Source organism: Macaca mulatta, chromosome 14, assembly GCF_049350105.2.
Source record: "Macaca mulatta isolate MMU2019108-1 chromosome 14, T2T-MMU8v2.0, whole genome shotgun sequence".
Classification (NCBI taxonomy): Eukaryota; Metazoa; Chordata; class Mammalia; order Primates; family Cercopithecidae; genus Macaca; species Macaca mulatta.
This window is the reverse complement of record NC_133419.1, coordinates 122,154,131-122,181,132: the sequence shown is the minus strand read 5'-3', so window position 1 is coordinate 122,181,132 and position 27,002 is coordinate 122,154,131. Positions and strand designations below refer to the sequence as shown.

At 43.5% G+C, this 27,002-nt stretch overlaps 1 protein-coding gene across 3 annotated transcripts in view; it reads right to left on the bottom strand.

Annotated features, from left to right (window-relative positions):
- SORL1 (sortilin related receptor 1) overlaps positions 1-27,002 on the bottom strand; it is a 179,622-nt gene that overhangs the window by 125,774 nt on the left and 26,846 nt on the right. For 2 of the 3 annotated variants that reach the window (XM_015115975.3, XM_028834092.2), the window contains exons 4-6: positions 19,303-19,464; positions 17,046-17,113; positions 10,135-10,315 (exon numbers count right to left, since the gene is read on the bottom strand). In XM_015115975.3, the coding sequence (XP_014971461.3) occupies positions 10,135-10,315; positions 17,046-17,113; positions 19,303-19,464 (411 nt within the window). Of the gene's footprint in view, positions 1-10,134; positions 10,316-17,045; positions 17,114-19,302; positions 19,465-24,108; positions 24,517-27,002 lie in introns of those variants that run through there. The other variant, XM_077964539.1, reaches the window with a different exon arrangement.

Below are 27,002 nucleotides of genomic sequence, written 5' to 3'. Positions count from 1 at the left end.
TCCTCAATTAGACTAAAACTGTACTGACGGGCTTTACGAGTATAAAGATGAGACAATAATAGCACAAAAGCAGCGACACAATAAAGTTATATAATGACAAAGATTTTGTACACTACTGAAGTTACATTGTTATTAATCCAAACTAGATTTCATAAATTAAGGTATTTATTATACTCCCCAAAGCACAGATTAAGAAAACACCTGGGAAAAATTTAGTGAAAGAAGGTACAAGGGAATTTAAATGTTACCCTAGAAAAATCTGCATTTAATATAAAAGAAGGCAGTAATGAAGTAATAGAGGAACCAAAAAAAATATATATATATGAGGAATATAGAAAGCAAACAGCAATAGCAGATATATAGTCTACCTTTTAGTAATTACATTAAATGTAGGTGAATTAAACACCCTAATCAAAAGGCAGAAATCAAAAGAATGCATAAAAGACCTGACACAACCATATGCTCTTTACAAGGATTCAAAGATACAAATAGATTGAAACTACCAGGATGAAAAAATGGTATGCTCTGTGATATGGTTTGGCTGTGTCCCCACCCAAATCTCATCTGGAATTCCCACATGTTGTGGAAGGGACCAGGTGGGTGGTAATTGAATCATGGAGGCAGGTCTTTTCCATGATAGTGTTATTATCACTGTTCTCCTGATAGTGAGTAAGTCTCATGAGATCTGATGGCTTTTAAAATGAGGGGTTTTCCTGCACAAGCTCTCTTTGCCTGCTGCCATCCATGTAAGACATGACTTGCTCCTGCTTGCTTTCCACTCTGATTGTGAGGCTTCCCCAGCCATGTGGAACTATAAGTCGATTATAAACCTTTTTTGTAAATTAGCAGCATGAAAATGGCCTAATACACCATGTTAACTGTACCCAGAAGAAAAGAAGAATAGCTATAATAATAGTCAAAATAGAATTTAAGACAAAAAATAGTTACTAGAGACAACGAAGGACATTTAATAATGATAAAAGTGTCAATCTAGAAGAATTAACAATCATAAACATACATGCACCTAACAACAGAACTCCAAAGCACATGAGGGAAAACTGCCACAATTGAAGGGAGAAATAAATAATTCAAGACGATAATAGTTAGAGATTTCAACAGTTAAAGATTTTCCCATCTTCAATATAGAACAAGGCAGAAAAGGAAAAAGATAAACTGAACATCACCATCAACCAGGTAAATTTAATAAACATTTCTAGAACATAATACCCGACAACAGCAGAATACACATTCTTCTCAAAGCACATGTTTCGTTTCACATGTTCAGCCACATTCTCAAGGATAACAGATGTTAAGTATTAAAATAAGCCTCAATACATTTTAAAAGAAATGAAACCATATAAAGTACATTCTGTGGTCATAATGGAATAAAATGAGAAACCAAAAAGACAAGGAAATTCACAAATATATTGAAATTAAACAACACATTCAAAAATCATCAGTGGGTCAAAAGGAATCACAAGAGTCATTAGAAAATACTTTAAGATGAAGGAAAATGAAAACATAAGCATATGAAATGCAGCTAAAGCAGTGATTAGAGAAAAATGTATACCCATAATCACTTATATTAAAAAAGAAGAAAAATATCAAATCAATAACCTGACTATCCACCTTAAGAATGTAGAAACATAGGGCAAACTAAGCCCAAAGCAAGCACAATGAAAGAAATACAAAGATTCGAGTAGGAATAAATGAAATACAGAAGAGAAAAAGAATAAAGAAAATTACTCAAATAATATACTGATTCTTTGAAAAGATTAACAAAATTTAATAAACTAGACTACAAGCTAGACTTACCAAGAAAAGAAGACTCAAATTATTAAAATTAGGAAAGAAATAAGAAACATCATTAACAACCTCACAGAAATAAAAAAGAAGATTAGTATGAATACTATGAATAATTGAAAATTAAATAACCTAGAAGAAATGAACAAATTACTAGAAAGATACAAACTGCTGAAACTAAACCAAAGATAAAATTTAAAAACTAAAAAGATTGAATTAGTAACCAGAAAACTTCCCACAAAGACGGTAAATTCTGCCAAACAAATTAAAGGATAAAAATGATTATAAACCAAGAGCATGTGGGATTCATTCCAAAAATGTGCACTGGTTTAGCATATGAGAAAGATCCATCAATGTAATAGTCAATGTTAACAGACTAAAGGAGGAAAAAAAGAAACATATGATATCACAACTGACACAGAAAAAGCACTGACAAAATCCCAGACTTTTTCATGATAAAAACACTCAACAACCTAGGAATAGAAGGGAACCTTTCTCAAATTGGTAAAGGACATCTAGAAAAACCCCACAGTTAAAAATCATACTTAATGGTATAAGACTGAATGCATTTCCCCTAAGATCAGGAATAAGACAAGGATGCCTACTCTCTCCACTCCTAGTCAACATTTTACTAGAGGTTCTAGCCAATGCAGTTAGGCAAAAAAATAAACAAATAAAAGGCCTCCAGACTGGAAAGGAAGAATTAAAGGATGATGTTGTCTCTTTTAGCAGACCTAAGGAATTATCCTAAGGAATCTACACACCAAAAAAGTTAGAACTAATAAAGTTCAGCAAGGTTGGAGAATATAAGATCACTAATACAAAAATCAATCATGTTTCTACATACTAGCAATGAACAATCTGAAAATGAAATAAAGAAAAGAATCATTTACAATGGAGCCAAAAAGGATACTTAGGAAACCTTTTTTTTTTTTTTTGAGATGGAGCCTCACTCTGTCACCCAGGCTGGAGTGCAATGGCACGATCCCAACTCACTGCAATCTCTGTCTCCTGGGTTCAAGCAATTCTTCTGCCTCAGCCTCCTGAGTAGCTGGGACTACAGGTGTACCCCACCACGCCCAGCTAATTTTTGTATTTTTAGTAGAGACAGGGTTTCACCATATTGGCCAGGCTGGTCTCGAACTCCTGACCTCGTTATCCGCCCACCTCAGCCTCCCAAAGTGCTGAAATTACAGGTGTGAGCCACCGTGCCCAGCCAGGAGAAGTTTTTAACTAAAGAAGTCCAGGACTTATACACTGAAAACCAGAAAACCCAGTTGAAAGAAATTAAAGAAAACCTAAATAAATGGAAGACTATCCTTTGTCCATGCATTGGAAGACATAATATATTGAGATGGTAATACTCTCCAAATTGTGTTGAATCTGTAGATCAATCTCTATCAAAATCCCATCTGTGGATTTTTTTGTTGTTGTTGTTTTGGCAAAAAATTGACAAGCAGATCTTAAACACACGTTGAAAGAATAGCCGATACAATCTTGAAAAAAGAACGAAGTTGGAGAGTTCTAATTTACCACATTCAAAACTTATTACAAAACTACAGTAATCAAGACAGTGTGATGTTGGCATAGGGATAGACATATAGATGAATGGAACAGAACTCAGAGTCCAGAAACAGGCCAAGTGCAGTGGCCTGGGCAACATAGTGAGACCCTGTCTCTTCAAAAACTTAGCCAGGCTCAGTGGTGCATGCCTGTAGTTGCAGCTACTCAGGAAGCTGGGGCGGGAGGACCATTGGGCTTGTGAGTTCAAAGCTGCAGTGAGCCATGACCATGCCACTACATTCCAGCCTAGGTGACAGCAAAACTGTCTCAAAAAAAAAAAAAGAGACAGAGAGAGAAGGAGTCCAGAAATAAATTCTCATATTTATGAGAAATTAATTTTCAACCAAAGTACCAAGAGAAAAGTATAGCCTTTCAACAAATGGTGCTGGGACAACTGGTTATCCACATACAAAAGAATGAAGGTAAACAACTACTTCACACTAGATACAAAAATTAATTGAAAATGAAATGAATCATAGACTGTAAGAGCTAAAACTACATAACTCTTAAAGGAAAAGGAAGCATATCTTCATGACCTCAGATTAGGCAATAGTTTCTTGGATATAACAATAGAACAGGCAACAACAAAAAAAATTGACAAATTGAACTTCATCAAAATTAAAAACAAGGCTGGGTATGGTGGCTCGTGCCTGTAATCCCAACACTTTGGGAGGCCAAGGTAGGAGGATTGCTTGAGCCCAGGAGTTTGAGACCAGCCTGGGCAACTTGATGAAACCCCATCTTTACAAAAACTAAAAAAATTAACAGGTATGGTGGCACATGCCTGTGGTCCCAGCTACTCAGGAGGCTGAGGCAGGAGGACTGCTTGAGCACACGAAGATCACGGCTGCAGTGAGCCATGATTGCTCCACTGCACTCCAGCCTAGGTGACAGAGTAAGACCCCCAACTCAAAAAAATAAAAAGAAAAACTTTAGTGCTGAAAAAGAAAAGAAAGTAAAAAGATAAACCATGGAATGGCAGAAAAGATTTGCAAATCATGTAACTTATATATAAAGAATATATAGAAAAAAGAACTACTATAACTCAAGAACAAAAAAGAACCCAATTTAAAAACGGACAAAGGACTTGAATAGACATCTGTCCAAGAAAGACATACAAATGGCCAACAGCCACATGAAAAGATGTTCAACATATGTTCAACATCCTTAGCCATCAGGAATTCAAATTAAAACCATTAGATACCACTTCACACTTAACTGGGATGGCTATCATCCAAAAAACAGTAACAAATGTTGACAAGGATATGGGAAAACTACACCCTAATACATTTCTGGTGGGAATATAAAATGGTACAATAGTTTTGGAAAACCACTTGACCGATTCTCAAAAAGTTAAACAGAATTGTCAGCTGGGCACAGTGGCTCACGCTTGTAATCCCAGCACTTTGGGAGGCCAAGGTGGGCGGATCACAAGGTCAGGAGATCGAGACCACCCTGGCTAACATGATGAAACCCCGTCTCTACTAAAAAATACAAAAAATTAGCCAGGTGTGGCAGCAGGCACCTGTAGTCCCAGCTACTCGGAGGCTGAGGCAGGAGAATAGCGTGAACCTGGGGAGCTTGCAGTGAGCCGAGATCGTGCCACCAAACTCCAGCCTGGGTGACACAGCAAGACTCTGTCCCGAAAAAAAAAAGAATTGCCACATGACCCAGTAGTTATGCTCCCAGGTATAAACCCAACAGAATTAAAACCATAAGTTCACACACAAACTTGCACAGGAACATTCACAGCAGCACTGTTTGTAACAGTGAAATAGTAGACACAAGCCAAATGGCCACCAACTAATAGATGGATAAATAAAATATGTTATATTCATTGCAAATACTAGTCAGCCATTAAAAATGGTTAAAGTAAATTATACATGCTACAATATAAATGAAACTTGAAAACATTATACTGTGAAAGAAACCAGTCACAAAACGTCACTGATATAGTTTGGCTATGTCCCCACCCAAATCTCATCTTGAATTGTAGCTCCCCCATAATCCCCACGTGTCATGGGAGGGACCTGGTGGGAGGTAACTGAATCATGGGGGTGGATTCTCCTGTGCTGTTCTCAACATAGTGAATAAGTCTCACGAGATCTGATGGTTTTATAAAGGGCAGTTCCCCTGCACACGCTCTCTTGCCTGCTGCCATGTAAGCCATGCCTTTGCTCCTCCTTCACCTTCTGCCTTGATTGTGAGGCCTCTCCAGCCATGTGGAACTGTGAGTCTATTAAACCTCCTTTTCTTTATAAATAACCCAGTCTAGGGCATTTCTTCATAGCAGTATGAAAATGAACTAATACAGTCACAAATTGTATGATTTCTATTATATAAAATGCCCAAGATAAGCAAAGCCGTAAAAATACTAGATTAGTGATTACCAGCATCAGGGAGGAAAAGGGAAGTAATGGTAATGGGTATGTGGTTTCTTCTGTGGGATGATAAAAATATTTGGAATTAGGTAATGATGATCATTGCACAACTTTATGAATATACTAAAAACCACTGAATTGTACACTTAAAAAGGTTAAATTTTGTAGAATGTGAATTGAATCTGAACACAGTTGTAACAAATATTAATTTTAAATGTACTGGTATTATAGTTTTATTTTTAATCTGTAAATGTTTGGGTTTTATTGATCGTGTATGAGAGTTATAAGCATTAGGTGCTTATACGTAGCTTTATATTTGCATACATTTAAGTAACATAGTTAAAATAATACGTAAGTAATTTGATTTGGGTCAGTTATCCTATAATTCACAGCACAGTTTTGTCAGCTAATTTCTCATCTAGAAGAGGCCACAACATCTTGCAGCAGTTACTAAACTCTTCTGTTACCTCTGATCAACATTAGAGACTAAATTAGCTTAAGGTTGAAAATTGGTTTTCAATAGTGAAATTGGTGGTTGCTTGGTCAGAATCATGAAAATATACATGGGCCTTCACTTGGGAGATCGACGTGACATCAAAATACTTGAATTGGGCATAATATTCTAAAGATACCATCCTGTCATTAACAGGGCATAACAATTGAGAGAGGACCATAACCTATACTTTTTGGGATAATGCCTGGGACTTGTCAAAACAATGCGATTCCAGTTACCTGATGCCAACTGAAGGGGTAACAGACAACTAGCAGCATAGTCAGCAACTACAGGTAGTCAGACAACTATCTGTAAAGGTCCAGATAATAGGTATTTTCGGCTTTTGGAGCCATACTGCTTCTGTATAGTTAACTATGCAACTCGACCACTGCGGTATGAAAGCAACCTTAGACCACACATAAGCAATGACTATGGCTGTGTCCCAGTAAAACTTCATTTACAAGAACAGGTGGTGGGCCACAGTTTCCTAGCATCCACTCTAGAACACAGCGTGTGCAGCATGCAAGGCAGGGGTGGCTGCATCACCTGTAAGGACACAGAAGAGACCTCAAGTCCACAGATCATGTCTTTGCGTACTGATACACATTTGTGCCAGAAATATCTGAGCCTGGCTTGCATGATAATCTTAATCTGGTAGTGAGGCTGTGAGGTTGTAGGGGAGTAGCTAACCCTGACCCACCTCAAGCTTTTCGGAAATTACTGTTATCTACTGAAAGAGTCTCACAGTTGTATATTACCAAATTAACAAATCACAGAGGAACGTCATTGTTTCTTTAATGGTCCTATCATTTTGATGTAGACTATGAAGACAAATAAGTGAACTTTATGTCAAAAAGCAAGGAATAAAAATTAAACTAGACAGCTTAAGGGCAACAAATACAAAGCACATTACAAAGCCAGAGCAAGGCCAACAGGGTACCAGGAGGTTCTGAAGACCTGGACACCAGCTCCAGTCCCGAAGCCAGGGGGCTGAAACAGTAACTTGCAAAGGACTGTAATTATTCACGGTGCTGGAAGGAAGCAAAAGAGTTAATCACACAAAACCAACTTTCTGTAGTTTTAAAATCAGTTCTTTGATTTTCCCAATTTGATCTGAATTCATTTAACACTAAAGCCAGCTGGAATTCCCCAAGCTCAGGCAGCCTTAGAACTAGGCAAATCCCAGATAAAAAGTTACACTTGCAGGTTTCAACACTCCTACTGGGAGGGGATTATCTGACCAAGGCCAACTTTGTTTATCCTTGTGGTTTAGCAGTCTGATGTAATAAAAAGGAGGAAAGCACATATTTTACGTGCTGTCCACAGCCAGTTGTGTTTCTTTTCTCATCAATCCATCCCTTGAGAAATATTCCCTAGACAGTAGTACAACTCTGTCATTTGAAGGATCTGCCTGTAGAAGGCTCAGGGCAGAGTTTCTCAAACTGGTGATTCTTAGACGGCCTTGAGATGCTCTGGGGAAAAGTGCATTTGAGCCCTGCAATCTGCACTTGTAACAACTGTCCTTGCCTGATGCTGACGTGGCTACTCCTAAGACCACAATTTGGGAAACACCTCTCAGTGGTGGCCCAACTCATCTTACCTACATCCTCTTGCTAACACCACTGACCTTGGACTCTGTTGGTTCATCCATGTGCAGGAGGAGGAGCCAACACATAACTACAGTTGCGCCACCAACAGCATATAAATAAATAAGCCATATAGAGAGTTAAGAATTGCCTATAAAAGTACCAAAAATTTAATACCTCTCCCACCGCATTTCTAAAAATTGACTACTTTTTAAATTTCGTGGGCAAACATGGCATTCATTCAACTCCATTGCGCATCTGCTGCGTACCAAACATTGTGCAAGGCACTGGGTACTGTACTAGTGAGATCGAAACAAACATGACCCCTAATCTTACCACTGGCTAGGTTTAATTAAAAACTCACCACAGGCACTCTGTAAATCAGATACATCTGGAGAACAGACATAGCTGTTAGATTGGAATGGAGGGCACAGAAAGCTCCAGCTGGAATATAACTTTTTTTCTTTTTTCTTTTTTTTTTGAGATGGAGTCTTGCTCTGTTGCTCAGATTGGAGGGCAATGGCATGATCTTGGCTCACTGCAGCCTCCACCTCCCGACTTCAAGCAATTCTCCTGCCTCAGCCTTCCGAGTAGCTGGGATTACAAGCACGTGCCACCACACCAGCCTAATTTTTGTATTTTTAGTAGAGATGGGGTTTCACCATGTTGACCAGGCTCGTCTCAAACTACTGACCTCAAATGATCCACCCACCTTGGCCTCCCAAAGTGCTGGGATTACAGGCATGAGCCACCATGCCCGGCCCAGCTGGGATATAACTTAAACTCTCGGCCGTGACACCTAGGAATAACCCGGTTAAGAGAAATGCACAACAGCTATCCATCCTGCCCTGGTTCACACAAAAAGGAGGACAAACCAGGCAGTCAGCCAATGTGTTTTAGCGTTCAGAATTAAAATCATACAATAACTCCAGGCCCAAGGTACCAAGGCAGAAAAGGCCTATAAACCCTGGAGAACTGAAGACAAGGTTTTAGACCATACTGAAAACTCAAGACTGTCCAACTGATGTCACAAGACACCAGTGCTTGGGCCTGATTTCTCATCTGTGTGTTCCCATCATCCCATCCCTGCCCAAAGTCATTCAAGGATGCTTATGTTTCTGGGCTGCTGTACATTTGTGCATGTGTGTCTAAGAGAAAGATAGAGAAAGAGACAGGCAAAGCAGGAAGGCAGTGAACCCATGTCTGTGGATCAATGCAAATGGCCCAACAAGAAAAACTGCCATAGGCTAATGGTTTTTCAGAACATTTTGCAAGGTGTGTAACTGAAAATGCCTCTAGCCTTTAGCCACCCACATCTCTCTTCTCATTCTGTCCTTACTCCCTGCTTTTCCTGCTGGGGAGGTCCTCTCTTGACCCTAAAATCCTACTAAGAAGGTTGACCTACTTCCACCTTGCCTACTACCAATTATAGAAGTAAATGGGAACCTGAAGGAAAACATTGTGTCTGATTTCAGTCTCTAAGGTTAACAGTGACAGACCATACAGCAACCTCCCAGTTAGCAAAGGCCTTCAACAAAGCCTGAGTCAACAAGGGAAGGGCACCATCAGGAAAGCAAGCTAGTAGCCTCCCAGAAATAAGAGCCCCACCTGCCCTCGACTGGGCCTGGTTTTTCCCTTTACAACCAGGGTGATAAAGACTGAACTCGATACGGTTTCAAGACAAGTCCTGTTAAGTAATCAACTCTGGTTTTAAACGAGCAAGCCCGCCATTTCAGCATCTGGCTCCAAGACATCAAATCAAGGGGAAGATCTTCCCAGAGGCTGAGAGTTAAGCTACTTACTGACAGCTGGAAGCTTAATTACTGCTTTTCTTAGAGCATTAACTCCCACTAGCCAATGACTACACATCCTATTAGCCATGTAAATTAACATGTGTTGAAAAATCTCAAAGAAATCAGCCTAAGTTTAAAGGAAATCAGGCAGTGGGATTAAAGGAAAGAAACCACTGAACCACCCTCCCCCCTCCATTCTTTGCTCTTTTCATAGGGATTTCAAAGCAATAGTCTTTGTCAAGAATGCTCGGCTCCCAGGAAACAACCAAATTCCTAGAGCCTAGAGCCACTTTGAGTGTTTGTCCTAGGCCTCTCCACTCCTCTGACTTCCTAGCACCTGCCAAGCCCTTTGGGAATGTTCGTCAATGTCGTCAATGTTGAGAATCCTTCAGTCAATCTGTCCCAAGCACATCCTTCCGGTTCCTGTGTATGCAAACTCACCTATTTAATCACAGAATGCCAAACGTCACAAAGGAAACTCAAAAGTAGTTTATTCTTTAGTGCATTCAACTTACCACCACCTTTGTAGCAAACATGTACTTGTCCCGAAGCTGAAAATCTCGCACTTCCTCAAGGATCACTTCCTGGTTTTCCCGAGACTGGAAGAAATCGGTACTTCGGAAAACGGTGGAGTAGCCAGAGGGTTCATGTCGTTCAATGTAGATGGTATTTGGTTTGTCATAGGGATCAATTCCCCTGGCAGAAAAAAAAAAAAAAAAAAAAAAAGGTTATCATTTGCACATTTAATTACTAGAGGTATGGAGGCTTTGCAATGAGGAAAATCAACTAGAATTTAGGCCTACCATGGTGTGACCTACAGATGATACTCTGCGTGCCTCAAACATATCCCTTTGGTTACTCCTTGACTCAGGATAGAGGGGACAAAACTGCCATTTGTAAAGTGTTTTATGTTGTTTTCAAAGCATCCTGGGTTTCGCTCAAGGCAACCCTGCCCTGCTTGGGAAGGGCAAAAAGTAATAGTACAAGATAAAATTTTTCAAAATTAATAAGCAAGGGACTGCTTGAAGCTATAAGCAAGTTTCTGGTCTCAAGTTACGCATCTCAGAGGAACGAAGGAGAGTTTTCCCAAGCTGCTACATCCTCTGAAGAACATTACTGGAGAAACCACACTATGAACCTCTGAGCCTGATCCTTCCAAGGGACGCTGCCCTGTCTCTGCCCTGTCCCCTGCCAATGTCACGGATCTAGGCAATCTGGAGCTGCCTGTGCATTTCGTCTCCCATGAGGCTCTTCCACAAACTCTTTCTCGCACATACTGATCTCCTTGATGTCCTTCAGAAAGGGAGGACGCCTTTCTCCCTCTGCTTTTGCGAACACCACACTCCCACGAAGAGATGCTCTCCGCACACACTCTGATCCCTCCATCCAATTCCTACTCTCCTCTGTCATCCAGTTCCAGTCTTCATCTTCCAGGAAGCCTTCCTCAGTGCTGTCCTCTCTTCTCCCAACACTAGCAAAACATCGCTCCGCAGCACCCAATTCCAAGCCTTTCACATGAGTTTGAACTCCAGACAAAGGTACAAAACCCCTGTAGTTGGGCCATTTTTTAGAATCAGTCTTATTCCTTTACGCAGTAATGCCTCTTAGACACTGTATTTTATTGTTCACCATTATGTATTTGTCTGAGCTTCCTAGACATAGTATAGATGCCTTGGAAAACCATGTCTTGGATTTCTTTTCACCCTATAGTATTCCTAGCTGAAGAGACGCTTTCTGCATTGGATCTGTGGGGCAATTCGAGAAGCTAATCCAAAACGAAAACATAGAATGACCAGGCCAAACTACCTTGGAGAAGAACTTCTGAGCCAGTGTTCCCCAAAGAAGCCCCACACAGTAGCTCAGAGGACAACTCATCTGCTCCAGGTCTCCTAACATTCTCAAGAACACCAAGGCCATGGGAACCATTCAGCAAATGGAAAAAATAAATGGAAAAGTCGGGAAGATAGTCTTGTAGTAAGAATACAGAGTGATGACTCAAGGAAAGGCAGAAGGCCTCAGTTAGGTAATTGCCCTTATACAGTTCCATATGCATGATGGCTCTCAGAATAACGAAGGTAATTGTGTTAAAATTCCTTCAGAGATACATATTCAAGAGCATATTCTCCCCTACCCCTCCCACAAAGGAAGATAAGAAACAGAGAAACAAGAGCCTCTTTTGCCAGGTTCAGTGGGTCACACCTGTAATCCCAACACTTTGGGAGGCTGAGGCCAGGGTAGGGAGGGAGACCATTTGAACCCAAGAGTTCGGGACCAGCCTGGGCAACATAGTGAGACTCCACCTCTATAAAACATAAATTTAAAAATAGCCAGGCACATTGGCGCACACCTGTAGCCCCAGCTACTCAGGAGGCCGAGGTGGGTGGATTGAAGCCTGGAAGTTCGAGCCTGAGTGAGTCATGATTGTGCCACTGCACTCTAGCCTGGGCAACAGAGCAACACCCTGCCTCAAAAAAACAAAGAAAAAAGAGCTTCTTTTTACAATGAGAGCAAGACTTGAGTTTTGCCCTACAATCTGGATTCTTAGGGAAACGAAGAAACCAGCAGCCTTGGTCCTAGTGTGGGAGAAAACTATTCTTCACTATCAGATCCTCTGTGTGCATGTGTGGGCGGGTGGTGGCATGTTCTCTTCTTTTCCACAATTAGAAGTACTGATTAAAGTACTTCCTCTAGCCAGAGGATATGCAAATTAAAATGAGGCTGCTTGGTATTTTTAAAACGGCAGAGGAAGGAACCTTTATTGAGCTATTTTGAGACCCAGCTCACCTCTATTATTCCTTCCTAGCCAAAAGCAGCAGCCAACACCTAGAGATAGAAAGAACTATGACTTTCATCCCAATTTTCTTCCGTAATCCATATTTGGACCTCCCATTTCTGCAAGCTGCTCCACCTACAAGTTCTTATACTTTGCAATCACTTAGACTTCCAGTGTCTTACGCTCACTGACACCTACTTTCTATTGTCTTTGCCCTCATTGAGAAATTCCACTCCTTGCTCTACCTCTGAGCAGTCACCAGCCTCACCTGGCCTCACCTGAAATCCCTCAATGATACTCCACAGGGTATCTTTAGTCCCCTCAGCTCCCCTCCAGGTCTTCCACTATTCTGTCCGGCCAATCTCCAGCTCCCGACCATGTAAATTATTAGCTTTCCCACTCCTGCTGCTCCCAACTTGCCAAGCATTGTTGAACAAATGTATGTCATTATTCTGACAGACTAGATTACACTTTCACTTACTATGGGGAAACCTGAGGGGAAAAATCCCCTAAATAGCCTAAAATCCCCTAACCGACATGTCATTAGCTTAAATGAGATAAACCAGTCCTTTCTCCCAAGATATCTGTATATCTACACAGAGGCAGAAGGTACAATATAATTTTAGAACTTAAAAATTTCTAAATTGTATGTTCCCTTATCTAGTAATTCTGCTGGTTTGCCCTCTTATAGTTTCTTAAACAGATAAAAGAACAATTTTTCCCCTTAAAATTCAAATCAAGCAAAAGAAAGTTCTAATGGTTTTCCTTGAGCACAGGGTGTCCTTGGATGAGACTGGTTATAATTTCACTAAGATCCCACAACTTCTGCTCAAGGAAAATAGCAAAAGGGTCAGAAACAGCTACCCTCTGTGGAAACATAAACAAGAATCTATGGGTGTCTGACGATGGTCAGCTGTAAGGCTCCTCAACATGCCAGCTCCATCTTTATCATCCTCTATTACTAAGGAAGCAATACCAACTAAAAGACATTTCACTTTACATGGAGAACTAAAAGAAAGGCAGTATCTACATCTTCTGGGACCATTACACGTAATGAGGACTAAAATTACTAGTAAAAATCTAAAAACACATGAAAAACTAGGAGATAGAAATATAAATACACACACATACAATCTATCTCACATTACAGCCAAAGGGCTAATCTCAAATACATAAAGAGCTCCTTGAAATCAATAATGAAAATACTAATAATCAAATAGAAAAGGGGCATGAAGCCAGGCACAGTGGCTCACACCTGTAATCCCAGCACTTTGGGAGGCCGAGGTGGGCAGATCACCTGAGGTTGGGAGTTTGAGACCAGCCTGGCCAACATGGTGAAACTTCGTCTCTACTAAAAATACAAAAATTAGCCAGGCATGGTGGTGGGCACCTGTAATCCCAGCTTCTCGGGAGAGTGAGACAGGAGAATCGCTTGAATCTGGGAGGCAGAGGTTGCTGTGAGCCAAGATCACACTACTGCACTCCAGCCTGGTCATACTTACACAAACAAACAAATAAATAAATAAACCACAATCCCAGCACTTTGGAAGGCCAAGGTGGGAGGACTGCTTGAGGCCAGGCGTTTGCAATCAGCCTGGGAAACACAGGGAGATCTCCTTTCTACAGAAAAATTTAAAAATTAGCTAGGCATGGCTGCACATGCCTGTAGTCCTAGCTACGTAAGAGGCTGAGGTGGGAGGATCACTTGAGCCCGGGAGTTTGAAGCTGCTGTAAGCTATGATACTGTCACTGCACTCCAGCCTGGGTAACAAAGTGAGACTCTCACTAAAAAATATAAAATAAAAATAAATAAAATTAGCCAGGCGTGGTGGCAGGCACCTGTAATTCCAGCTACCCGGGAAGCTGAGGCAGATAATTGCTTGAACCCTGGAGGCGGAGGCTGCAGTGAGCCAAGAACGCACCACTGCACTCCAGCCTGGGCAATAGAGCGAGACTCTGTTTCAAAAAAAAAAAAAAAAAAAAAAAAAAAGGACCCTTAAGCAGATTAAAAGATGTTCTAACTCTTAATAAGGAAAATGCAAATTAAAACCACAGAGATAATATTTCTTCCCTAACACACTGGCTGTGGAGGGAGACACTATTGTATATTGTTGAGATGAGGGCAAACTTGACACTTTCTATAGCGAGTCTGGCAATCTCTCCCAAAGCTACAAGTTTAAGGATTTATTCACCGGGATATATCAGTGCACAAAACTTACAAAAATCCTTGCCCTTGGGGAGCTTCCACTCTATTGAAGAGAGAAAGACAAATAATAACCATAATAATAGTGTATTAGAATGTGGTAAAGTGCTCTGCAAAACAGAACAGAATACAGTATAGGAGACTGGGAGTAATGGGGGAGTAGGTGCAATTTTATTTTTATTCATTCATTCATTCATTCATTCATTCATTTATTGAGATAGCATCTTGGTCTGTTGCCCAGACTGGAGTGCAGTGGCGCAATCTCGGCTCACTTCAACCTCCACCTAGCAGGTTCAAGCGATTCCCCTGCCTCAGCCTCCTGAGTAGCTAGGACTACAGGCACCTGCCACCACGCCCAGCAAATTTTTGCGTTTTTAGTGGAGACGGGGTTTCATCATGTTGGCCAGGCTGGTCTGGAACTCTTAACCTCAAATGTTCCACCCAACTCGGCCTCCCAAGGTGCTGGAATTACATGCGTGAGCCACCGCGCCTGGCCAGGTGCAATTTTAAATAGGATCCTAAGGTGGGCATAAATGAGGTGGCCTTCATTTAGAAGATATTATTTGAGCAAAGACTGGAATGAGGTAAGGGAGTACACAGTATAGTGTATCTTGGGTGGGAGTATTTTAGGCAGAGAAAACAGCAATTGCAAACATCCTGTTCCCTATGGTAAGAAGGTATCTGATATTTAATCAGAGAGAAATGACGAAGCATTTAAGGGTTCAAAGCAGAGGAACAGAATGATCTAATTTGTTTGAATAGACTCAAACCAACCACATGCTGAGAATTAATGGTAGAAAAACAAGAGTAAAAGCAGAAAGACTAGTTGGGAGACTAATGAGCAGTGATACTGGAGGCTTGCAGTAAAAGTGGTACCTGACTAGAAGATTCTAGATATATATTGAAGGTGGAGCCAATAGGATTTCCTGATAGAATGAATGTAAAGCATAAAACAAATGTGAAATCAACAATGACACCAAAGATTTCAGCCTAAGCAAATGAGAAAAATCATGGGTGGTGTTGATTCGGGGTGGTGAAGATCAAGAGTCAATTTGGGAGATGTCAAGTTTGCAATATCCATCAGTCATCCATGTGAGTAAACGGACAGCTGTTAGATAAACCCACTGACCCAGCATACCCACTCCCAGAAATCTGTCCTACACGTTTGCCTACACACGTACAAATTCAGATAATTCACGATCCTGTACTACTTTATCACTGTCATGGTAAATTACAATAAGTATATTACTATCTAGTTCTAGAACAAGTACTTCTTGAAGTACAGCCTGTTTATTTCACTCCTCTTCTCAAAAACCTACAGTGGTATCCCATTGCTTTCAGAAGGGAGCCCAAATTCCTTTATGAAGCAATGCAGATTCTAATACCAACTTCCCTTTCAAAACGTCACCCAATATTAAGAGTTCATGTTCTCTGTCTAAGCACTATATTGGCTCATCCCTGTGCCTTTGGCCACTTTGTTCCTCTGCCTGGAATTCCCATCCTCCACACCTCCACACAGGTACATCGTACCTGTTGTGCACATCCTGGATCAAGGGCAACCTCCTCTACAAAGCTGTCTATGATCCTCCCATATGGAAGGATAAATCCTCTCTCTAGCTTCTCATGCGATGTCTGTTACCTCTGTGCCCCTTTCACAATGTGTGTTATGTATCTGAAATGTCTTTCCTTACCTCTCCTTAATAACTATATCCATAAATTATTCAACTTCTTATACCCTTAAGCATCTAGTAGGTTTTATATTTAACAGACATTCAAGAAAATGTTATGAACAAATGAAGAATTTTGTTTTGTTTTTTTGAGACAGAGTCTTACTGCATCGCCCAGGCTAAAGTGTAGCAATGTGATCTCGGCTCACTGCAACCTCTGCCTCCCAGGTTGAAGCGGTTTTCTTGGCTCAGCCTCCCGAGTACCTGGGATTATAGGTGCATACCACCATGCTCGGCTAATTTTTGTATTTTCAGTAGAGACAGGGTTTGACCATGTTGGACAGGCAGGTCTTGAACTCCCGACCTCAGGTGCTCTGCCCACCTCGGCCTCCCAAAGTGCTGGGACTACAGGCGTGAGCCACTGTGCCTAGCGAAATGCATAAATTTTATATAGAGAAAAAACTCCCACTTCTAATATGATGCTCTAAAAATGAAACTCTACAAACATGCAAGGGCCTCAAGATTCCCCTGGGTTCCCTGACAGACTGAAAAATGCAAAAGCTCTACCACTCCTCTCATAAATAACCTTACTTTCTCCTCTTCCCCACTCCCTCCCCCAGTGAGATCACTGTACTTGCAGCTCTAATTCTCAGATCTGGAACAACGTATTTCCTGAACAAACGCTTGACATTTCAGGTGAGGGCAGGTTTGTCCGCCACGAAGGAGCTAGAACTGGAGAAAGGAGGTCATGTACATCAAGATTGCTTAGATGACACAACTTACCAAGAAAAGGACTTGACATGTTCCTGAATCATGATCCAGGTCTGGCCAAAGTCATCTGACTTCCACAGCTGCAAAGACAAGTGGTCATGATGCAAGAGGCATATATGATGCGAGAGGCATGTATAATACAACCTGAATGGCATCACCATCAAACACCCGCTGAAATTCCACCTTCCATGACACGCTCTCTGTGAAGGCAGGCACTGGGACTGCCAAAGCCAGCTCAGTTGCTCCAAAAGCAAACAAGGGCAAGAAAGGAAAGACAACTGTGTACATATGTGTTCTTCCCTCAATAGCAACTGGAAGGAAAAATGAGTAGGACTTGCCTTCTATTTATGGATTACCAAAAGTTATATTTCACTCAAGACTAGCCTCTAGGTAATGGTAAAAACAAAAGGATGATTATACTCAGCACTTTTCACCGAAGAAACAGTGTCCTTAAAAACCTTTCACAGACAGCAGCATTATTCACGACAGCTAAAATGTGGAAGCAATCCAAGCGTCCATGAGGGATGAGCAAATAAGCAAAATGTGGTCTGTGCATACAATGGAATATTATTCAGCCTTAAAAAGCAAAAAAACAAACCTGACACATGCTACAATATGGATTAATCTTAAGGACATTCTGCTAAGTGAAATAAGTCCGTCACAAGGGGACAAATAGTATATAATTCCACTTAGGAGGTACCTACAGTAGGCAAAAGCATAGAGACAGAAAGTAGAATGGTGGTTGCCAGGGGCTGGGGGCAGAGAGGTATTATTTAATGGTTTTAGAGTTTCAGTCTTGCAAGATGAAAAGTGTTCTAGAGATGGATGGAGGTGATGGCTGCAAAATAATATGAATGTACTCAATATCACTAAACTGCATGCTTAAAAGGGTCAAGACAGTAAATTGTACATTATGAGTATTTTAACACACAAAAAAAAAGGAAGAAAAAAACAGTAATGGACCCTGGTAATTAAAGATGAATGCAGAGGACACCAGCTAAGTACAGAGCCCCGCGGGGAACCAGCTGAATACGCGGCTGTGGCAACGAGGAATTAACACGCTGATCTTTGCCAAAGCCCTTCAACTCCCACAGATGGAATCTGAGGGTTCCTCCGGCCCTAGGAACCATGTATTAAGAAGCACGAGACCCGGGCCGGGCGCGGTGGCTCACGCCTGTAATCCCAGCACTTTGGGAGGCCGAGACGGGCGGATCACGAGGTGAGGAGATCGAGACCATCCTGGCTAACACAGTGAAACCCCGTTTCTACTAAAAAATACAAAAAACTAGCCGGGCGAGGTGGCGGGCATCTGTAGTCCCAGCTACTCAGAAGGCTGAGGCAGGAGAATGGCGTAAACCCGGGAGGCGGGGCTTGCAGTGAGCTGAGATCTGGCCACTGCACTCCAGCCTGGGTGACAGAGTAAGACCCCATCTCAAAAAAAGAAAAAAAAAAAAAAAGACCCAAAAAAAGGATAATTCCCCCTCCACCAGTAAACTGACCCAGCCCATGCTTAGGTTGTTACTCCCTAAGGCAAGCAAAGGTAAACAGATCTGTGTTTTGGTTAAACAACCTGCAAAGAAATATTCCAAGGTTTCTCTGAGCAAAAACATTCAAGGCTCACTGTAAATCCAATCATACAGGATCTACAAGTTTCACAGATTTTTGCCAAATCAATATCCTTGACTAGGCAAGTTGCAACCTTGAGATATAAATCTTACTGAGGCTCTTTCCTCATCTCTCAGATTTCCATCAAACCTGGGTTGAAGGAGGAAAATACACACATTTATATGATACACATGCATGCACTCAAAGGAAGACTATTACTGTTAGTGGTAACTTCAAATAAATGGGAGGCAAAAGCAGTGTTTAAGGTGGAGGATGGGGAAAGCAGAACAGAAATTCAACAAGAGGTCCCAGAAGAGCTCAGATTCCAGCTTTCTCTACCTGGCTCTCTCTCTGATTAAATTCCAAAGCCTCGATTTACCCCAAGGGCTAACAAAGGTGTAACTGCATGGAGAAGGGCATCACATTTAACCCACGGGGTCTGCCAAGTGCTGGGTGCTGATGGCTGGCTGGGCTACCGACTGAGAGTGCCAGGAGGAGATATTTTTCTTGAGCCCTGGTAAGGGAAATAGTAGCTACAAAGGCTAGGCCTGAGAGAGAAGGAGGGACAGGCAGGAGGCGAGATCACTCAAAGGACACACAATCACACAGGCAGAGGAGAAAACTAGAGGAGCCCCGTGCAACTGGGTTCCGAAAGCTCTCTTACCTGCTTGTTGGGGTGGGACCTGTCGAAGCCCAAGAGAAGGTTGGAGGCCTTACTGTGTAGGAGGAGATCAGCCGCCCGAAATGGGATGGAAAAGCCTTGGAGAGTGTTGCAGAAGTCAAACGTGATCCAGAGGTACTGGGCATAAGCGTCTGCAAAGATGTACTGCAAGGGAAAACAGGTAAGTTTCAGAGCAGGCCCTGTCCAGAGCTGCCCAACACTCCCCTAAACCATGTACGAGTCCACGCGAGTACACACATGTGCAGGGGCCAACCTGCACCAAGAAGGCACCACGGCCTTCCAGAGCTTCCACAATGGCTTTCTCCCCACCTCTTGGCAATGAAAAGACACCGGTACAGTCCAAACAAGGCTCAACGAAAGAGGTGGCCTGGAGATGGACTGGGATGAAGCTACAAGGTGGGTTTGTTTAACCAGGTAATGAAGCTGGTCAAACCTTTTTGTTTTTTCCTTTCAATGGAATTAGCAATTCCCACTCCCTAGCGGGTCACTCAGTCACAATCAGAGGGTAGTCACTGGCATCTGGGACAGAGAAGCCCTACTTTTCAGATTGGCTAAACACAGATGGGATGGCTGAGTCTCCCTGCATCCTCCAAGCAGTTATGGGACATGGCTTTCCAGGAAAAGCACTAAAATCACTTCCATCTTAGAAGATGCCAGGTGACCGGCAGCTCCGGGGACCAGGCTGCCACCGTGGCTGGCAGGCTCACTCTGGGGCAGAGCAGGAAGTGCCTCTGGTGAGCAGGGGCCTCACCTTACTTAGCTTCTGCATGGGTGAGTGAATCTGAACAAGTTAGGCTGGACAGTGGCTGTGGCTGAAATGAAAGAGTTCCCTGGGGAGAAGGATCCAGGCAATTCAACCTAACACACGTGTGCTGCATTCCCACCACGGACCAGACACTCAGGAGCTGCCACAAAAACCCGAGAAGCCTTCCCTCAAGTAGCCCGAAATCTGACATGGGAGACAGACATGTCCAGGGCTAACCATCAGTCCAGAGAAAGTGAGGCTGAATGAGAAGCCATGACCAGAGTCCTATGAGTACCAGTCCAGGCCGAGAGATGAGAAATGATTCATGGACGAGATGGGCCTCGAAGGGCAGGCGAGACACCCACAGGGAAAGAACATTCCAGGTCTAGGGTGGCGTGGGTTTAGGCACAAACAGGGAAAAGAGATACAGCATGGGTTTGATGAGAGTCTTGTTTTTCTGAGACAAGGTCTCACTCTGTTGCCCAGGCTGGAGTGCAGTGGCGCAATCATGGCTCAGTGCAGCCTTGACCTCCCCGGGCTCCGATCATCCCACCTCAACCCCCCAGGTAGTTGGGACTACAGGTGTGTGCCATCACACCCAGCTAAGTTTTCGTATTTTTTTTTTTTTTTAGAAACAGAGTCTCGCCATGTTGCCCAGGCTGGTCTCAAACTCCTGAGCTCAAGCCATCAGTCTGCCTCGGCCTCCTAAAGTGCTGGGATTACAGGCAGGAGCCACTGCACCCAGACGACAGTCCTGAGGGCCTGAGAGAAATAAATGGAAAACAAGGCTGGGAAGCACAGATGATGTAAGGCCTCGTGTGCACACCTGGCAAGACCCGGAGGCCAGTCCCTGCTCCTGGAAGAATGAGGAAGGCTCAGGAGATTATGAATCAGAAACCAGAGCAACAGGGACCTAGTTCTACCCACAGCCAGTCATTGACATCCTAGAAGTCAAGCAATCCTGCAGGAGAAGCCCAAGGACACTTTCTCTAATGGACTCCTCCTGACCCAGATCAATCTCCAGCTCTGAAGCCTTTCAGCGCCACAGCCTCTGTGTGGACCAGCACTTTGCACTTGTCTCGTGCTGCTTTCAGATGCTCTCACTCCTTTTCATTTGCACTGTCTCCCCAAATCCAGACCATAAACTTCCCAGGGACATATTTTGTGGATTTACGCTCGTCATGTTTCCTCCCCAGCATCTCAGGTAAATCTCTAAACTCTGTAGAAGCCTCATTAAATTGAACTGGAAAAGTTAGTAAATGTTTTAAAAGCAAAACCTACAAGAAAATCCAATGTTATAAAAAACAATTATGATCCTAAGAGGATCATCATAATTTTGGCATAAAATTATTCCCCAGAAATAACGTAGTCCATCTTTCCGCTCCCAAACCACCTAGGTTATTGGGGAAGGAAGCATTCTCAGTTTGAAAAGATTTCCCCAGACATCTGTTCCATGGCTTCCTGCAGCCTCACATTGGAGAATCTAAAAATCATGCACCCAGTCACAGACTGTATTATTGTCCATGGTAATAGCTAAACATTTTCAAGAGCACTTACTATGTGTCAGGCACTGAGCTAAAAGTTTGGCATGCCTTATCTCATTCAGGGTTCACAGTGACTCAGTGCTTTGGATATTACTGTTATACACTCTCTTAATAATGAGGACACTGAGACTGAGAGTGGTTTACTGCCCAAGGTGACGCAGGACTAGGCAGCATTGACATCAATATCTGACTTGTTCACATCCCACCTCTTAACATTTCTTCTTCTAACAAAAAGGCAACATTTCCTGAACTTCATTCATAGATCTTACCTTGTACTATTTAACTCATTTGCATGCCTTTTCTCCTAATCCACAGCACCCTCTCATTTCACCTCTCCAACCCCAGCCCCTGATCGTCTCAGGCCTTCATTCTCCTCTGCTGGCTCCTTGGTCCTCCCCACTCCCTACGCTCATGTAACCTCATTCTTCTTCTATCCTTTGCTGCTAACCTTGGCTTATCCTTTCAAAAAGCTTCAACTACCACCCTTAAGAACAAGCACGGGGCCGGGCGGGGTGGCTCACGCCTGTAATCCCACCACTTTGGGAGGCCAAGGTGGGTGGATCACTTCAGGTCAGGGATTTGAGACTAGCCTGGCCAACATGGCAAAACCCCATCTCTACTAAAAATACAAAAAAATAGCTGGGCATGGTGGTGTGCACCTGAAATTTTAGCTACTCAGGAGGCTGAGGCACAAGAATCGCTTAAACCTGGGAGGCAGAGGTTGCAATGAGCCGAGATCATACCACTGCACTCCAGCCTGAGTGATGCAGTGAGACCCCGTCTCAAAAACAAAAGAACAAGCATGGCCTGACTTTTAAATCTACAGTCTAACCCTGACTTCTTACAGAGATTCCATTTTTGTTTACCTTCTCACCCTCTCCACTTTTGATGGGCCAAGATATTTTACTATACACAAAACTTGAGTTCTTCAAAACTTTCCCAATAAAACCCAATTCTCCCACCCCACGTCCCAAGTCCCCTCCCTGCTATGCCTTCTCCCAGCCCCACTACTTACAAGCAAAGATGGGTTCTGCTCCAATCCCTCCCTTTGGCCCTCAGTCTCTATCAGCCACCAAACCTGTTTTGTTTTCCTTTAAAATCTTTCTCAAAATGCATGCCTTCCTTTTTCCTCTCAGTGCTATTGGCATGGCCCACATCTTTACTAGAGACTAAGCAAACTGGAGGCAGGCAATGGGTTTTCTTCATCCTCATGTCTTCCAGGGCCTAAATGAAATACTTAGAGGGTGATACTAGGTTTGGTTGAGTGACAGAGCGACTTCATGCCTGCACTGCTACAATAGTTCCCTTTCTAGACTCTTCTCTAATCTTTCCCTGCTAAAAGGGAAAGTCATGAATATTGCCAGAAGACACATATCCCTAAAGCACACTATTCATTTACACCCCTACTCAAACACTCTTTCCTAGCTCCCTTCAGCCCGCAGAGCAAAAGACAATCTCCATCTTCAGACAGGGGCCTGTTTGACATTGCACAGCAGCTCAGTACAAACTCTTCACCACTGAGAAGTGAATCTCCTCGCCATCCTGCACAGAAACCACATTTTAGCACTTTGCAGTCTCTGCTGATGCCCTTCTCCCGCTTGAGGGCTCCTGACAGCTCTGCTCTACTTACTGGGGTCACACGCCCATCCTTGAAGCTCGTATCTAATCCCATGAAGACTTGACTTCTATGATCCAACCTCATTTGATTCCCCTAGCTCTATTATTTGTAGGTTACATTCATCACTTGAGCACCTGGTACCTCATGCTGTGATATAAAGGGTCACATACGCACATGTTAGGAAGACACGGTATTTCACCCTGGCTTTTAAGTCCCTGTGCTGCCTGGCTGTCAAGTTTACTGGAAGTCAAACCTACAGACTGACCAAGAGCTGACCTACAAGGTGCTTCCAAAACTATGCAATTTCAGGAGTGCTTTTGTGTACCCCAATCTCTCAACCCTGTTTGCAGTAACTTAATATTCCAGAGGAGCTTCCTCCTTTGGTTTAAAGCTGTGTTTCCTCTGAAAATACAAACACCTCTGGAAAGAAAACAAACTACGCTAGTGAATGTATCCACAGTCTATTAGCATAAGTGACTTTCTCCAGTTTCAAGTGGAGAAACCAAGAGTCCCATGAGAGGAGGAAGGGAAGGGAAGGCAACGAAGGAACATCCCTCCAGAAGATGGGAATTACATTTTACCTAGGACCAACCTCTGCCTGGAAAAAGGCAGGACTGGCTCTTGCTTCTGCCGAGGCTGACGCCGTGAGCCCTAACCGTACATTCAGTGGCCTTTTTTAAAAAGCCCCGGATATGCAGTGGCGCTGGCCTGTAGTCACAGCTACTGGGGAGGCTAAGACAGGAGGATCCCCTGAGCCCAGGAATTTGAGGTTACAGTGAGCTATGATTGTGCCACTGCACTCCGGGCTGTATGGCAGAGTAAGACCCTGTCTCTATTTTTTAAAAAATTAATAAGCAAGCAAATAACAGCACCAGACTTACTTCAATACTGTCTGACCGATCTCAGAGGCCCCACAATGTCGGTGGAACTGCCACGTGGCCAGCACTGCACAATGGTTCAGGGCAGCACACAGGAGACCAAGAAGGAAGTGGGACTGCTGGCTAATGCAAAAATAGACCCAAAACTCACATGGACCCACAGGCACCATCTCCATCACAAGGCAAAGCCTTCGGACTGCAGCTGGATGCTGTGCTAGCACCTTCTCTCCCCTTCCACAGGCACCCACACTCCTGGACATCCACACTGCCCTTCCCTGATATCTTAACCTTGCCGGGCAGCCGCTAACATTCATTTCAACCATTTCAAACGCTCCTTGGCAGCTCACATTTTCACCTGGGTGATTTGCCTAGGCGGAGCGCCCTGCTGTTGACAGCAAGGCACCCAGCCTTGTGTGATTCTTCTCAGGAAGTGGTAGGTCTGGTGGGGCAATTTGCCTTTCAGGGGACAAAGGCAAAAGCAACAAAAGCAATCAGCACTGTTAAGAGTCATCATTTCCTTCCTGAGAGTCTGGTGGGGTGTGAGGAGCAGCCTTCTCTGGGGAATTTGAAACTATCTAGACAGAATGCTGCCCCCCTCACCCACTCAGCCTGTTCCAGGCCTGAGGTCCAACCGTCAACAAATTCTCCAAGAAGGCAGCCTTTTTTCTCCTGACTTCTCCATCCCCACCAACTCCAAAGAATATCCACCCATGAGAATCTAAGACGCACCACTCAAAGGTACACAGCACTTGGGCTGCAAACATGTCACCCCCATTCCACTGTGCAGCACCTAAACTCCTTTATTGCAATCGCCCTCCAGTCTCCCCTTGCTCTTGCCCCAAACACCACCGCCCCAGCTCTGCTCCTTCTCCAGATCCAGTGCTTCCAAAGCCCCGGTCCTCTGCCTGCACCAGCCCTCCTCCTCCAAGTCCAAAACATCATCTGTCCTTGTCTTCTGACTCTTCAGACTTGTGACCTTAGCAGCTGCTCATCACAACCCACAACAAGCAGGAAGGAAGTCGGAACCTACCTAAAGGCATCTGTGCAGTAAGGAAGAAGCTGGGGAAGAGGAGATGGAGCCTGCCTATAGACATCTGTGCACTAGGGGAGGTGCTGGGGTGGAGGAGATGGAGGCTGCCTATAGACATCTGTGGACCACAGTGGGAGCTGGGGAGGAGGAGATAGAGCCTGCCTATAGACATCTGTGTACTAGGGGAGGAGCGGGGAGGAGGAGATGGAGCCTGCCTATAGATAACTGTGCGCTATGGGAGAAGCTGAGGAGGAGGAGATGGAGCCTGCCTATAGATAACTGTGCACTAGGGGAGGAGCTGGGGAGGAGGAGATGGAGCCTGCCCATAGACATCTGTGCACCACAGCAGGAGGTGAGGAGGAGTAGATGAAGCTGAAAAGAAAGATTCCAGAGGGGCAACAAGGCATTTTTGAGGGCCAAAACCTCTGCAAGAGTAAGCTCTGAGACAATGTGTAAATATAGTAATCATCATCACCATCAGATAAGTACAACCTAATACATTGAGAAATCCAGGTGTTATTAGCCTGGTGCAAAAGAGATTGTGGCTTTTATCATTACTTATGATAATATTTTATTAGTCTTTTTTCAAATTTAATTATTTAAATTGTCATATTATTATACATATTTATCGTGTAGAGTATAATGTTTAAAAACATACATATGTTGTGTAATGGTTAAATCTGACTAATTAACAAATGCTTTCCCTCTCATCGTTATTTTTGTGTGAGAACACAAAATCCACTCTGCAGTTCCAAGCGTACAACACATCAGCAGGTGTAATTCGGTTCTTGAGAGGCGGGGTGCATGTGGATCCATCCACAGAAGAGGCAGCTAGGAGCCGGACCCTGGACAGGGCTCCTCGCCTCATGGAGGAGCCAAAGGCAAGGCAAGCAGCGGGCCCTACCTCCCTGTGGGAGTCCCAGGGGCCAGGACTCCGGGTCACACTGTGCAGTGAGGCAGAGGGACACAAAGGCTGGCTGACCCGTTTATGGGGCCATTTCTCTCCAACACCACCTCCTTGCTTTTCATCTCAGAGGGAAAAATTACTCTTGTCACCCTGGAGTCAGGTAAGAAAGGGAAGTTTGCTCCTAACTGCCACTCCACTCTGAGATCATCAGGCAGAGCTGATATTTTAACAAGTATGTACCAGTAATGACCATTCCAGTTGTTAAAAAACAACTGTTCTGTACCACCTGGTCAACAGCCGCTGCCCTGAAACCCTTAAGTGACCCTCCCTAAGCCTACACCCACAATACTTCCCATGGCCTGGTCCCTTCCCCAGGACCTCCCTGAAATTCAGCAACTCAAAAGTTAATGCATGGCCCAGCAGGGGACGTCCAGGACCCAGCCTCCTCCGGACAGGATTTGTTCTGATTGGTCAGTGCCTAAGCCACACCAGTTGCTAAAGATTTTGAATGCAGCCCTTGCTAAGAGACCTCAAGCAACCTGAGAAGCCAGCACTAGGGACTGGAAGTAGGACCCTGTAGATCTTGCTTGCTGGTTGCTTTCTGGAGCAGAAAGCCTCTGCTACTAGAAAGTTTCTCTTAGTTTTTCTACTAAGGGTCTTTCCCTAGAAGATCTGGCCTGGAAACAAACAAGGTAACACAGAGTGGGGAAGAAAGCAATGAAATACAATTCTCCAAGCTAAGAGCTACCCAACCAGCAGGAAAGCCTTGCCGGCTGCCGGGTTCCTACCCTCCTACCTCCACCTCCCCGGGGGCCCAGGGTCAGTGCTTCCTCAAATCAAATTGCCTAACTGAAGAAACAAAGCCCCAGGGCCAGCCAGCTGGGAAAACAAAGCAGGAGGCATAGCAATATCTGCTGCCTTGGTTTTCTTTTCCACGTCGGTACAGGTTCAAAGGCAGGG